A 12,404-nucleotide genomic window follows, 5' to 3' on the forward strand; every position below is an offset into this window, starting at 1 on the left:
AATGTTTTCTTCCTGATTAACTTCAACTTCCTACCACATAATGATTTGAAGGACTTAAGTACTTCCACTTGATAGGCCCAGTGCTTTCAGATTAGGAATGTGACCAGGTAGCCAGTTTAACTGGTGTCCAGGAGCAGCCCCACCACCTGTGGTGTGCTGAGAGCCCTGTGGGGGAGCAGAGGTAGCCAAGACTGGGAGCCCTGCCAGCTGGAGGCCATTCCAGTCCTCCACCTGGGATCCTGCTTAATTGGTTAACCAGATACATGTTTGTTTATCATAATTTTTAACTGGTTAACTGATTAATCAGGGTGGGGGGGGGGAGATAGCTCAGTGGTTTGAGCATTGGCCTGCTAAACCCAGGGCTGTGAATTCAATCCTTGAGGGGGCCATTTAGGGATCTGGGGCAAATCTGACAGGGATGATACTTGGTCCTACCATAAGGGCAGGGGACTGGACTCGATGACCTCTCAAGGTCCCTTCCAGTTCTATGAGATAGGTATATCTCCAGATATTTACATCTTTTCTTCAGATCTACATATCTATAAACTATAATCTTGCAGTTTGACTCTCTCATGCACCCCCCATATTCCCTTTTGAAGTGATGTTGCTGCTATACCTGGGGTGTACAAATAAGTGTATCCCACCTATGAATTTTAAATATAATGGATACAATAATTACCCATTTAACACATGCCCGCTTAACACATTTTCGCAATAGCACGATTTTTTTTAGGGAACTTTTTTGAATAACACGACCATCCCCAAAATAACACGAAAATAATCAAGTGGTGGACTACTTTGTGCAGTGGCATAAGTTGATGAAAACAGTGTTAATACACATGAGCAGATGAACACATATGGTCACAGCACTCCTCCACTCGCTCGTGTTTATCTTCGTGTTTTAACAAACCGCGGCGACTTGGGTCGCTAGATATCTAATGTTGATGTTGATGACCGACAACCAACAAAAAATTGACTTTGCTACCACCACCTAAAACGCAACCCCCACATTTTCCATTATTTTTAATGGGAAAATTGACCCCGCATAGCACGTTTTCACTTAGCACTAACATTTTCAGAAATGCATCTATAGTATTAAATGAGGAATTACTGTATTTCAAGCTCAAGGGATTGAATGGTTATCAGTATTCACTGTGATTTCACATCCTGTGGTCCCTCAGTATAACTCTCGGTTCTCAATCCTTTGCCACTGAGGCTAAATTTGTGCAGCAGAGCCTGTGATACTGGAGAAATATGACATAGGAAACTAAGAAGTGCAATACTGTATAATAATGCATACTTAATTATTACAACTGCTTCTGCACTCCTTGTGTATTTGACAAACTTCACTGTCTGGAAGTTTTTACCAATGCCTATTTTTTTCTGTTTAATCTTAGGAGATCCTTTAAAGTAATCACCCAAAAAGAAAGTCATTGCAAAATAAGCCAATGATTCACATTTAGGAAAAGTTACTATTCACTTAGCAACAGAAAAGAAACCCACTGTTTATTTTTTATATTACATTTAATTGTAACTGACTGTTCATATAAGCATTATAAAACATTTGATTTATTGAGTTTTCTTACGGTCTCCCAACAGGTTTGACTAAAATTAGTCAGTCACCCGAGTGGTATCACAGGACACAGATGGTGATTAGGTGGCATGTTAAATTTAAATTCTAAAGTTAAACATGTATTTAAGTGCTTTACTGAATCTGGTCCAAAATGAACTAATGTCGTTATCAAACTTACTTTATTGTTGCTGAATAAAAGTCACTGCATCTTTTTTTCATGTGCTTAGGTACTGTTTCTGACCATATTGAAAGAATCTATAGGCGAGCGGGCAGCAAAAAACTCTGGTTTGTATTTCATATGTTCATTTTTGTTTTTAAATGTTGCATTTCAGCCTGTTTAAAAAGCATAAAAGGTCAGATTGTTAGATAATATAAAAAAGCATAGCTCACCTGACTTCAGTTCAGCTATACCAGCTGAAAATCCACCTCATATTTCTTAACATAGAGAAGCAAATGGAATTTATTAATATGTGATGTATTTGTTCCTGTCACAAGTATATCGCAAAGCAAATGGCTCAGTGGCCAGTGTGGTAAACATGCTTCTTTACAAATGGGTTTGTAGCCATCTGAAGGACACATTAATATAAATTGTGATTGTCAACATTGTCTCTTTAAATCTGGGTGATCAACATTACTTATAAATACAAATAAAATTAAATAGAATTAGTAATGTAATTGACATGATCATATTTTCGAGAGTATGTTACAATGCTATAAAATTATGGCTTTCAGTAGCAAAGTTCAAAAATTAAATTAATAACAAAATTAGATACAGTTAGACAGTTTACTGCCTGTTGTTTCTGAAGTCATTTAGGTTAAAGATGGCTTTGCTTTCCCAGCCCTTTTAAAATTATTTTGGTAAAGTGTAATATTTACATGTAGTTTGGGTAATTGCTGTAAGACTATTCTAACTGAATTACTAGATTTCTATTCAGTTTTCTATATATAAAACAAGATTTGAGCTTAAGATGAAACCCATTCTCAGCTTGTTAATATTATTTATCAATAAGGTGTTTAGATATTAACCACATAAATTGATTTCAATTTTTTAGTTTTAGCCTGTTAATAAAGTGAAATAAACCTCTGGCTACTTATATGCTAAATTTTGTTGTTGATATTTTGAATACTTGTAAAACTAAAATATATAAAGTCTTATTTCTCATTTCTCTCTTATGATTGTCATATGACATACCTAGGTTGATGGTACGCTACAGTGCTGCATTTACACAGAAATTTGCTTCCTCTATAGCCCCACATATTACTACTTTGCTGGTACATGGGAAACAGGTAAAGTGCACAGAGGTCTTAAATGGTGCTGCTTGAGATTTGTTGCCTTAATTGCATTTTGATGGATCAGCTAATGCAGTTTTAAAATGCTTTGCTCTTGATCTTTGGAGTGCACAACTGAAGTCAGTGTCAATTTGGTTGATGGATTTGTACTAACTTTATTGAATATTATAACTTGTTCATTAACTCCCTTGATAAATTATTATTTGCAGCTACAAACCTCACGCAAGAAAATCTTAAACGTAGCTTATACAGTTTTCATTTTGGCATGAAATTATGATATATAAAATTAAACATTCACTTTTTTAATAGTTATAGCACCATGTCCATCTAGTTATTTTTAAAATTTGCAGCCAGTTTTAAACCTAGCACTTTACATGATTCTCTTTTTTCATTGCTTGCATATAAAAATATAGCCTGTAGGCAAAAATTATCAAAAATGTTAATTCAATGTGTGTTGCATGTGCTGTACTTACTCTCACAACAAAAATCTTTGCCTACTCCTTCAGTATAACTTTCTGAATTAAATGCTTTATTTCCTTTGCAAAGATTAAATACTGTATGCTTGAAAATTTCTAAATCTTTCCAGAATAAACTAAAATGTCTATCAAAGAGAAATTTTCCACTAATTACGAATTGGTGGCAAACAAAAACAGATATTCCTTTATAGAACAAATAATTATAACATGGTGTTTTCTTAACATGTTGTGAGAGAAAAGAAAGCCAGTTTATTATTTGCAGTTCCTAGTTTAATGAATTCTAACTGTTCCCAACACAGCCATTATTCTAAACTTTATTGATTAATAAAAATCCAGGATTTATCTAAAAAAAACCTTATGAAGTGACATTTCAAAAACAAATGTATGTATTTTCGTAGTTAATCATTTGGGATTTATCAAATGTGATGACAATTCAAACACATTATAGAATTCATTAAACCAGCATTTGATATCCAGTGGGATTGCTCTGTTTTCTACCCTCAGGTCTGTTGTGCGCTTCGCAGCAAGCCTTTTAGGTAAACTAGTGGACAGCCTTGCACCATCTATTACTAATGTTTTAGTTCAGGGTAAACAGGTAAGTCTGCATTTTTCAGAATTGCATTCAATGATAATCAAGAGAAAAATCTGTATAGGCTCTTTCATTTTGTAGGTCTCATATACTTTAAAAAGTACAAGACTAAAAAATACTTGTTAAATAATTAAAGAACTGAGTAAAATAAAAATTGCTAAATTTCATGTACTGCATATACTTGTGCTAAGACGTATGCATAACTAATGAAGTTGAGAGTAACATCGAGTAGATAGTTGAACAGCCAGAGCTAGATGGGAAAGAAATGAGAGAGATGCTGCAATTAAAGGTAAGGGGGAATGTATGAGAAGATATTTGTATACAAAAGGGCATTGAAGCAAGTAGTAAAACATTATTTAAAGAAAGTATATAGAGAACTTAATAAGCTAAAAGGGTAGTTAGTACATTTTGCACTGAGAGTAGCCACTCAATAGGGAATTTTTCACCATTTATGTTTTTCTCTCTGTATGCCTCTGCCCTAGTCCTAGGCCCTAATTTGTTCTATTGTTTGCCCTCCTGGCACAAAAGTAATTACAGTATGATTATAAAAAGTTTCTTTTGATTAGAAAAAAATACATATTGGAGACTTATGGCAGTTTTAATATCCAAACATTCCAAACAAGAAGGGCTGGAAGCATGCTTCTGGTGCTGTGTAGAAAAGTCAATGTGCATGCTGAGTGGTTTGCAGTTGCTTATTTTCACTTTTTCGATTAACCAGGCTTGATCAAAACTTTTATAATGTAACATTTTTAAACGTCAGGAATGATGTTGTGTGTTGCTCTGTTTTACTTACAGTAGATGAGAAATGTAAAAATTTATTCATTAAATGGTTTTTTCTTTTGGCTAATTAGTCTAATAGCTTAATTATTCTAGCTTTTAAAATTCTAATTCAGTTTTGTACACATGAAAAAAAGAACATGGTAACAAGAATCATGTTTCCTAATTTTAAGGAAAGCTTTCTAGAAAGCTTTGACAAGGGAAAGGAAAGAACTATCTAGAAAATTATCAATCATGCATTCATGTTATCTAAACTGTGCCAAAATAAAGTGATGGCCAAGGAAGGTCACCTTAAAGTAGTGGACCAGTTACTCTTAGTAGTTAGTTGACACCATAATATATTTTGCCATGAATTCAGTTTTAATACTACCAGAGAAACCTTAGAATATAAAATCTAACTTTTATAATTATCATTTATTTTTCCTATTTCCCCCCCCTCACACACACACATTGTTGCTAATATATTCTTAGGTGACTCTTGGAGCTTTTGGCCATGAAGAAGAAGTTATTTCTAATCCCTTGTCTCCAGGAGAGATTAAGAACATCATCTACGACAAATGTAATTTGCAGGATGAGAGGGAAGCTGTAATTCAGCAAGAACTTGTCATTCACATTGGCTGGATCATCTCAAACTCACCTGAACTATTCAGTGGCATGTTAAAAATACGAGTTGGGTCAGTAACATATCTGATTCTGATATTATTATTATTATTATTATTATTATTGTAGCTATGAGATGCTGTAGCGAAAATCAGGGCCTTGATATGCTAGTGATTTTTATAAGCAAATACACTGAAGGGTTTATTTATTCATTATATTTTGCATTTAGTTTTCATTTATTTTATACTTCATTTAATGTAACATGCATTCTGCTGTACTAATATTTCCAGCAAAATTGGAATTACTAGTCTCATAAATATCATATACAAGTTCTTTTCCAGAAAATAGATTTGTCTTTTCAGCCTAATCCTCAGTTCATTCAACAGGATGTAGTTCTGCTGTATCAACTATATTAAAACATTTTCTATCACATAAGTTTTGTAAGATTCACATTACTACGCCAAGCAGTATACACTGAGCAGTATAATGAATATTATTTCTATACAGTGTTACATGATGGAGTCCCTTCATTAGATGTAAGCAAAGCTTTTGAAGTGAAGGCTGTTTTCCAAGATTTTATGTTGCTGTTTTCTATCTTTAGTAGTTTCTGCTTGACTGCTGATTTACCTTTTTTAGCTGTAATTTATATTCTTTTTGTTGGACAACATCTTCATCCTCAGAATTACTAATTTTGTCCTGAAGCTTCTTAGATTTCATGAAAAAAAAATCCAAGAACAATGCAACAATGAATAGTGTGCAGCACCTTAGAGACTACCAAAAAATGTAGGTGGTATCATGAGCTTTTGGGAGCATAACCCACTTCTTCACATGAAAGCTCATGATACCACCTACATTTTTTGGTAGTCTCTAAGGTGCTGCAGGACTATTCGTTATTTAAAAAAAAAATCAGTTACAGACTAACATGGCTACCCCTTTGAAACTTAGATTTCATGTGAACTATCTACTTAATATATTCTAAAAATAGGTCCTCTTATGTTTTATTTCTGCTGTTCTGCATTCAGTGAATACTTTGGATGAGAAGCATTACTTCTTTTCTTTACTCTGTCAGTAAGGATAAAATATAACCCTAGTATCATGTAAAATTATATTTACGTGCAGTAGAAGAGCATTGTCGTGGGGGAAAAAAAGCTTCAGCCTTCTTATTTCTTCAAATGATTGCACATGTAATTCCACTCTTTGGGTTGGTGCATCCAGCACACAACAGGCAGTTAGAAACTGCCTTAGTGGGATCTGTTGGGCAACTTGGGTTCATTCTGCTGCCCCATTCTGGCAAGGGAAGGGTTAAAAGGCTGGAGAGAGCCTGCATGAACCTAGGCAATTAGCTGCCTTGTAAGATGGGAAAATGGAGTTCTGCGCACTGCTGAAGGGCAGCTGCCACAGACCAAAGGGCAGCACACTCCATAAACTGAGCTAATTACCAGCAGGGAATGCTGTAGAGGTGAGAGAACTTGCTCGGGGTGAGAAAAGACCTCCCAAGTTCTCTCTTACAACTTGAAAGGGTCATTGGAACTCTGTTTTATTCAAAACTATTTGACTCAGCTTTTATGAACTCTGTGCATGTGTGCACCAGCGAGCAGCAGCAACAGTTAGTAGAATAGATTCTAACATCACCCTACTCCCCATTTGCAACTTCTACTTCATCCTCTCCAGACAAAACAATTTCATGCAGCACAGCTGCATCTCTTGATGATTTTAAGGTTTATCAGAAGTTGTTAAAGAAAGTGGCTCTAGGCTTACGTCTATTAGTCCTCATTTTGCCTGGATGACATTTTATCATTAGCGGGTCCCTCAGTACTCTAGCGGGAACTAGAACTCATGTGAGTGCTTTATGGCATACTCTGTGCTCTTTGCCCCTGAAAAGGGTAGAAAGCCTTTTGGCTAAGATCATATTTTGTACTGGCCTAAAAGTTTGAGTAACATTTTATTCACCCACCTCTGGGTTCATTAGTCATCACAGGACCTAAAAAGAGACGGTGGTTACCCCCCCAACCAAAAGATGCTAAGAGGCTAGACCTGTTTGACAGTAGATTTGCAGCTACATGTTGCTAACGAATAGGCCCTTTTGAGTTGATACAATTTTAATTTGTGGGTCTCCATGGAAAAGTTCGAAGAGCTACTTCTGGAGAATCCAAGTGAGGAGTTCTCTTCCCAGTTCAATGGGAAAAGATGTTATAAGAATTTCACTGCATGCAAGACTGGATGCAGCTAAAACCAGGGCCTACAGAAGCCATGAGCAGATCATCCTGGCTGAAATCTTCTGGTCTTTCTTATGAAACCCAGAGTTGACTCTAGAATGTTCCAGGGATCTTTTCTGTTCTCCGACAAGATGTACAACAAGCTCCATGGACTGACGGACACCTGCTCCTATTAGGATGTACTTACCAGCCAGAGCAGACACCTTTTCCTCAGCATGACCTATCAAAAAAAGATTTACAAGTCCGGACTAACTGCCCGCGTCTACATGCTGCAGGGACCTGGTAGTTTGAAATAAAGCCCTAGTTCGAACTAGCTGTTATTCCTCCTGGAATGAGGTTTAACAGGTAGTTCGAACTAGGGCTTTATTTTGAACTACTGGGTCCCTGCCACATGTAGACGCGGGCAGTTAGTCTGGACTTGTAAATTTCAAAAAATGGCAACCGGCCAGGAAGATGCAAATCAAGCGCGGGATATTTAAATCCCGGGCTTGATTTGCAAATTCAAATGCCTACGTTAGCCTCCCTAGTTGGAACTAGGGGGCTAGTGTAGACATACCCTTAGATAGTTGGCTTGTCAAAGGCCACTCCAAACAACAGGCACAGAACAATGTTCCCCTGATCCAGTCAGCATTTAATAGACTACTTATTATATCAGGAACACCATGGAATAGTAGATAATTCAACATTTAATGTGTCAGTACTGTTGTACAACAAAGAAAATTTTTCTTCTCCCCAGTATAGAAGATAGAGTTTGTAGGGGCTGTAATGGCCTCATCTCTAGCCATCACCTTTTCCACATTCAAGGTTCCAGGCAATTTGATCAGTGATTATGGATTTGAAGGCTCACTTGGTCACAACAGCACAAAACTATTTGAGGCTTCTGGATAACAGGGCCTCTTGCACCCATGTGGTTCAACATGCCAAACTGCAACTCAGCAGGCTATCATCAGTCTCCAGGATAGATTCCATAACCAATGCCTATTTACTGATATGATCAGTCAGGTTCCTAGATTTTTTTTTCTACCAGTCCCACTCATTTACAAGGTATTATTAAAGATAAGACAGGACCAGGCCAGAGTCATACCAGTACCTTCAGCATGGGTCTGTCAGCACTGTTCTCCACTCAGCTGGTGCTTTTGGTGAAGGCTGCAATTTCACTTTCACGAGAATCAACCCTAATATCCTGCCATTATGGTCAGCTGCCCCATCTACGCCTACAATCCCTTCATTTAATTGCAGGATAGGAGAAGAATAGAGAATAGGCTTGCTAAAAAGATGTTCAAGAGGTCTTGCCAAAGGTGAAAAGCCTACAAGAGCTACTCTACCTTGCTAAATGGAGATATTTTCCCATCTGGTCTCAATCGTATGGGATATCAGTGACCAGTTCTTCAGGTCAACATATTCTGACTACTTATTATATCAGAAATGGCAAGTCTTGGCAAAATAATTCCACTGCAGTACGTTTGGCTACTATTTCAGCATCCATCCTTAAATGGATGATTTTTCTATTTTCTCCAATAACATGTTCATAAGGTGCCAAGATCCTGTTCCCTGTGGGTTCTAAACTTAATAAGACTTGTGAGTCCCTGTTTGAATCATTGGCTACTTGATTGTTGCTGCATCTGTCAATGAAGGTGGCATTTTTTGGTAGTCATTACTTTGGCCAGAAGAGTAGGGGACTTGGAAGCATTAAGGTAAGCATGTACAGTCTTTGGTTTACCTACATCCTCATCTGAATTTCATCCGAAAGGTGCTTTTCTCTTTCCACATCACCCAGCAGATTTATTCTACCCAAAACTACATATGACCAAAGAGAGAGAATGTTTGCATATCCTGGATATCAGAAGAGCCTTGGCATTTTACCTGGACAGAACCAGTAAGGTTCAGCCAGGACAGATGAAGAGGTTGGTCTCCATGAAAGAATCTTCTAGGATTCCATCTTGCATGTTCATGTGTTGTGACTTGGCTAATGTCACTCGACACCATCACAGCTCATTGAAGGTCAGAATCTGTTACAGTGGCTTTTCTAGCAGAATTTCTAATTGCAGACATGTACAGAGCAGCAATCTGATCCTTGGTCCACATGTTTGCCGCCCGTTAAACTGTGGATCTAAACTGCAGAGACAATGCTAGAGTGGGTTAAGTTGTTCTGCAGTCTTTATTTAAATTAGACTCTGATCCTGCCTCCTTTCTAGCAGTTTGTGAATCTGCTGGAGTGGAATTCATGTCTACAATCATTCATTCAAAGAAAAAAACAGTTACTAACTTGTTACATAACTGTTCTTCAAGATGTACTATTGCACATGTCCATTTCATGACCTATTCCTGTACCCCTCTTTATTGGAGTCATGGCAATGAAGAACTGATGGGACTTGGGATGTGTCTGATATTTATACTATGCTGAGGCTGAGGGTAGCAGGGGGGACCTCAAGCAGTCCAACAGGTACTGCTGATGAAAGAAGTTTCCAATAACCGTGCACTGGACACATGAACACCAAATGTGAGAATGGACATGTGCAATACATCTTGAAAAACAACAGTTATGGAACAGGTTAGGAACTTTTTTCCAAAATGTATTTTAGAATTTCATGTTGTCAGATCTTTCTTATTATCTGGACAGAACAAAGCTGTTCAGAAACTCTCCTGGGCTATGTCTAGACTGCAAGCCTCTTTCGAAAGAGGCTCTTTCGAAAGATACTTTCGAAAGAGCGCGTCTAGACTGCACGCGGAATTTTGAAAAAGCAAGTCTGGATGCTCTCTTTCTAAAAAGCCTGTTTGCTGTCAAGAACGCCTTCTTTCGAAAGAGCACTTTCGAAAGAAGGCGTTCTTCCTCGTGGAATTAGGTTTACCACCTTCGAAAGAAAAGCCGCATTCTTTCGATTTAATTTCGAAAGAACGCGGCCGCAGTCTAGACGCAGGTGAAGTTTTTTCGAAAAAAGGCTACTTTTTTCGAAAAAAACCCTGAGTCTGGACACAGCCCTAGATTGTTCATAGCATTTGTTGATATAATGATATGCCAAACAATATTCACTCAAAGATTGTCAAAATGGGTCTCTGATTATGCAAAGATATGCTACATGATGGCCTACTATCAAGACTGTTTAGGACTTATTCCAATAGAGCCTAGCTGCCTTTGCTGCCTCATTGTAGGAGATCCCTATTTTGGAGATTTGAAAAGCAACTATCTGGAGTATAATTCACTCCTTCACTCCTTATTATTCCTTGGTATAGGGCTCCAGATATGATGCCCACTTTAGCACAGCTGTCCTGCAGTCACTGTTTCAATAGGCTTTGAGTACCCATTTCCATGATGAGTTACTGTTTGTGAGTCACCCAAAGAGGAATGGAAAACCTGTCTTATGAAAGGAGACTCAAGGAACTTGGCTTGTTTACCTTAACCAAAAGAAAGCTGAGGGGAGAAATGATTGCTCTCTTTAAATATATTAGAGGGATAAATGCCAGGGAGAGAGAGGAATTATTTAAACTCAATACCAATGTGGACACAAGAGCAAATGGATATAAGCTGGCTATTAGGAAGTTTAGACTCGAAATTAGGCGAAGGTTTCTAACCATCAGAAGAGTGATGTTCTGGAACAAAATACAGGACTATGTAGCACTTTAAAGACTAACAAGATGGTTTATTAGATGATGAGCTTTCGTGGGCCAGACCCACTTCCTCAGATCAAATAATGGAAGAAAATAGTCACAACCATATATACCAAAGGATACAATTTTAAAAAAATGAACACACATGAAAAGGACAAATCACATTACAGAACAGAAGGGGGACGTGGGGGTGGGGGGAAGGAAGGTGAATGCCTGTGAGTTAATGATATTAGAGGTGGGGAAGGGGAAATGTCTGTGAGTTAATAGTATTAGAGGTGATAATTGAGGAAGCTATCTTTGTAATGGGTGAGATAATTGGAGGCTTTGTTAATTCCCCTGCGGAGAGTGTCGAATTTTAGCATGCATGCCAGTTCAGAGGATTCCCTTTCAAGTGCAGATTTGAATGTCTTCTGCAATGTGATTTGTCCTTTTCATATTTGTTCATTTTTTTTAATTGTATCCTTTGGTATATATGGTTGTGACTACTTTCTTCCACTATTTGATCTGAGGAAGTGGGTCTGGCCCACGAAAGCTCATCATCTAATAAACCATCTTGTTAGTCTTTAAAGTGCTACATTGTCCTGCATTTTGCTTCAACTACCCCAGACTAACACGGCTACATTTCTATCACTATTCTGAAGTAGGATGCAGGTTAGCAGGTCATTCAGACAGTGTCCTTTCTGGTTGAAATGACAAGCAACTGTTTTTTCTTTGTGATCCTGTCTAATGTCTGTTTTGTGGGCATTGATTCTTTGGCGAAGTGTCTGAGACGTTTGTCCAATGTACATAGCAGACGGACACTTTCGGCACATGATAGCATAGATTATATTTCTGGAGGCGCAGGAATATGTGTTCTTGATCTTATAACTCAGCCTTCCAAGGGAAGTAGTGGGGGTAAAATACCTATCTGGCTTCAAGATTAAGCTAAATGGGTTTATGAAGGGGATGGTTTGATGAGGTAACATAATCTTGGCAATTAATTGACCTTTCACTATCAGTGGTAAATAGGCCAATGGTGGGAAGATAGGACTTGCTATAGAGAACTTTTTTCTGGGTGTCTGGCTCATGAGTCTTGCCCACATGCTCAGGGTTCAGCTGATTGCCATATTTGGGGTTGGGAAGGAATTTTCCTCCACGGTAGATTGGCAGAGGCCCTGGAGGTTTTTTGCCTTCCTCTGTAGCATGGGGCATGGGTCACTAGCGGGAGGATTCTCTGCATCTTGGGGTCTTTGAACCATCGTTTCAAGGACTTCTATATCTGAGATATAGGTGAGAAG

General features: G+C 37.8%; 1 protein-coding gene and 1 long non-coding RNA gene across 9 annotated transcripts in view; one reads left to right on the top strand and one right to left on the bottom strand.

Moving 5' to 3' along the window:
• The window catches only part of PHKB (phosphorylase kinase regulatory subunit beta), a 238,626-nt gene that overhangs the window by 193,931 nt on the left and 32,291 nt on the right, over positions 1-12,404 (top strand). For 7 of the 8 annotated variants that reach the window (XM_006121182.4, XM_014572567.3, XM_006121178.4 and 4 more), the window contains 3 exons: positions 1,801-1,858; positions 3,844-3,934; positions 5,177-5,379. In XM_006121182.4, coding sequence (XP_006121244.1) covers positions 1,801-1,858; positions 3,844-3,934; positions 5,177-5,379 — 352 coding nt within the window. Of the gene's footprint in view, positions 1-1,800; positions 1,859-2,769; positions 2,861-3,843; positions 3,935-5,176; positions 5,380-12,404 lie in introns of all 8 variants that reach the window. The other variant, XM_006121179.4, reaches the window with a different exon arrangement.
• The window catches only part of LOC112545486 (uncharacterized), a 37,433-nt gene continuing 26,811 nt past the window's right edge, over positions 1,783-12,404 (bottom strand). Inside the window, exon 3 of the long non-coding RNA XR_012906710.1 lies at positions 1,783-1,906. This is a non-coding gene — a long non-coding RNA (uncharacterized LOC112545486). The remainder of the gene's footprint in view (positions 1,907-12,404) is intronic.

This window comes from Pelodiscus sinensis, chromosome 12 (genome assembly GCF_049634645.1).
Source record: "Pelodiscus sinensis isolate JC-2024 chromosome 12, ASM4963464v1, whole genome shotgun sequence".
In the NCBI taxonomy this organism is placed as follows: Eukaryota; Metazoa; Chordata; order Testudines; family Trionychidae; genus Pelodiscus; species Pelodiscus sinensis.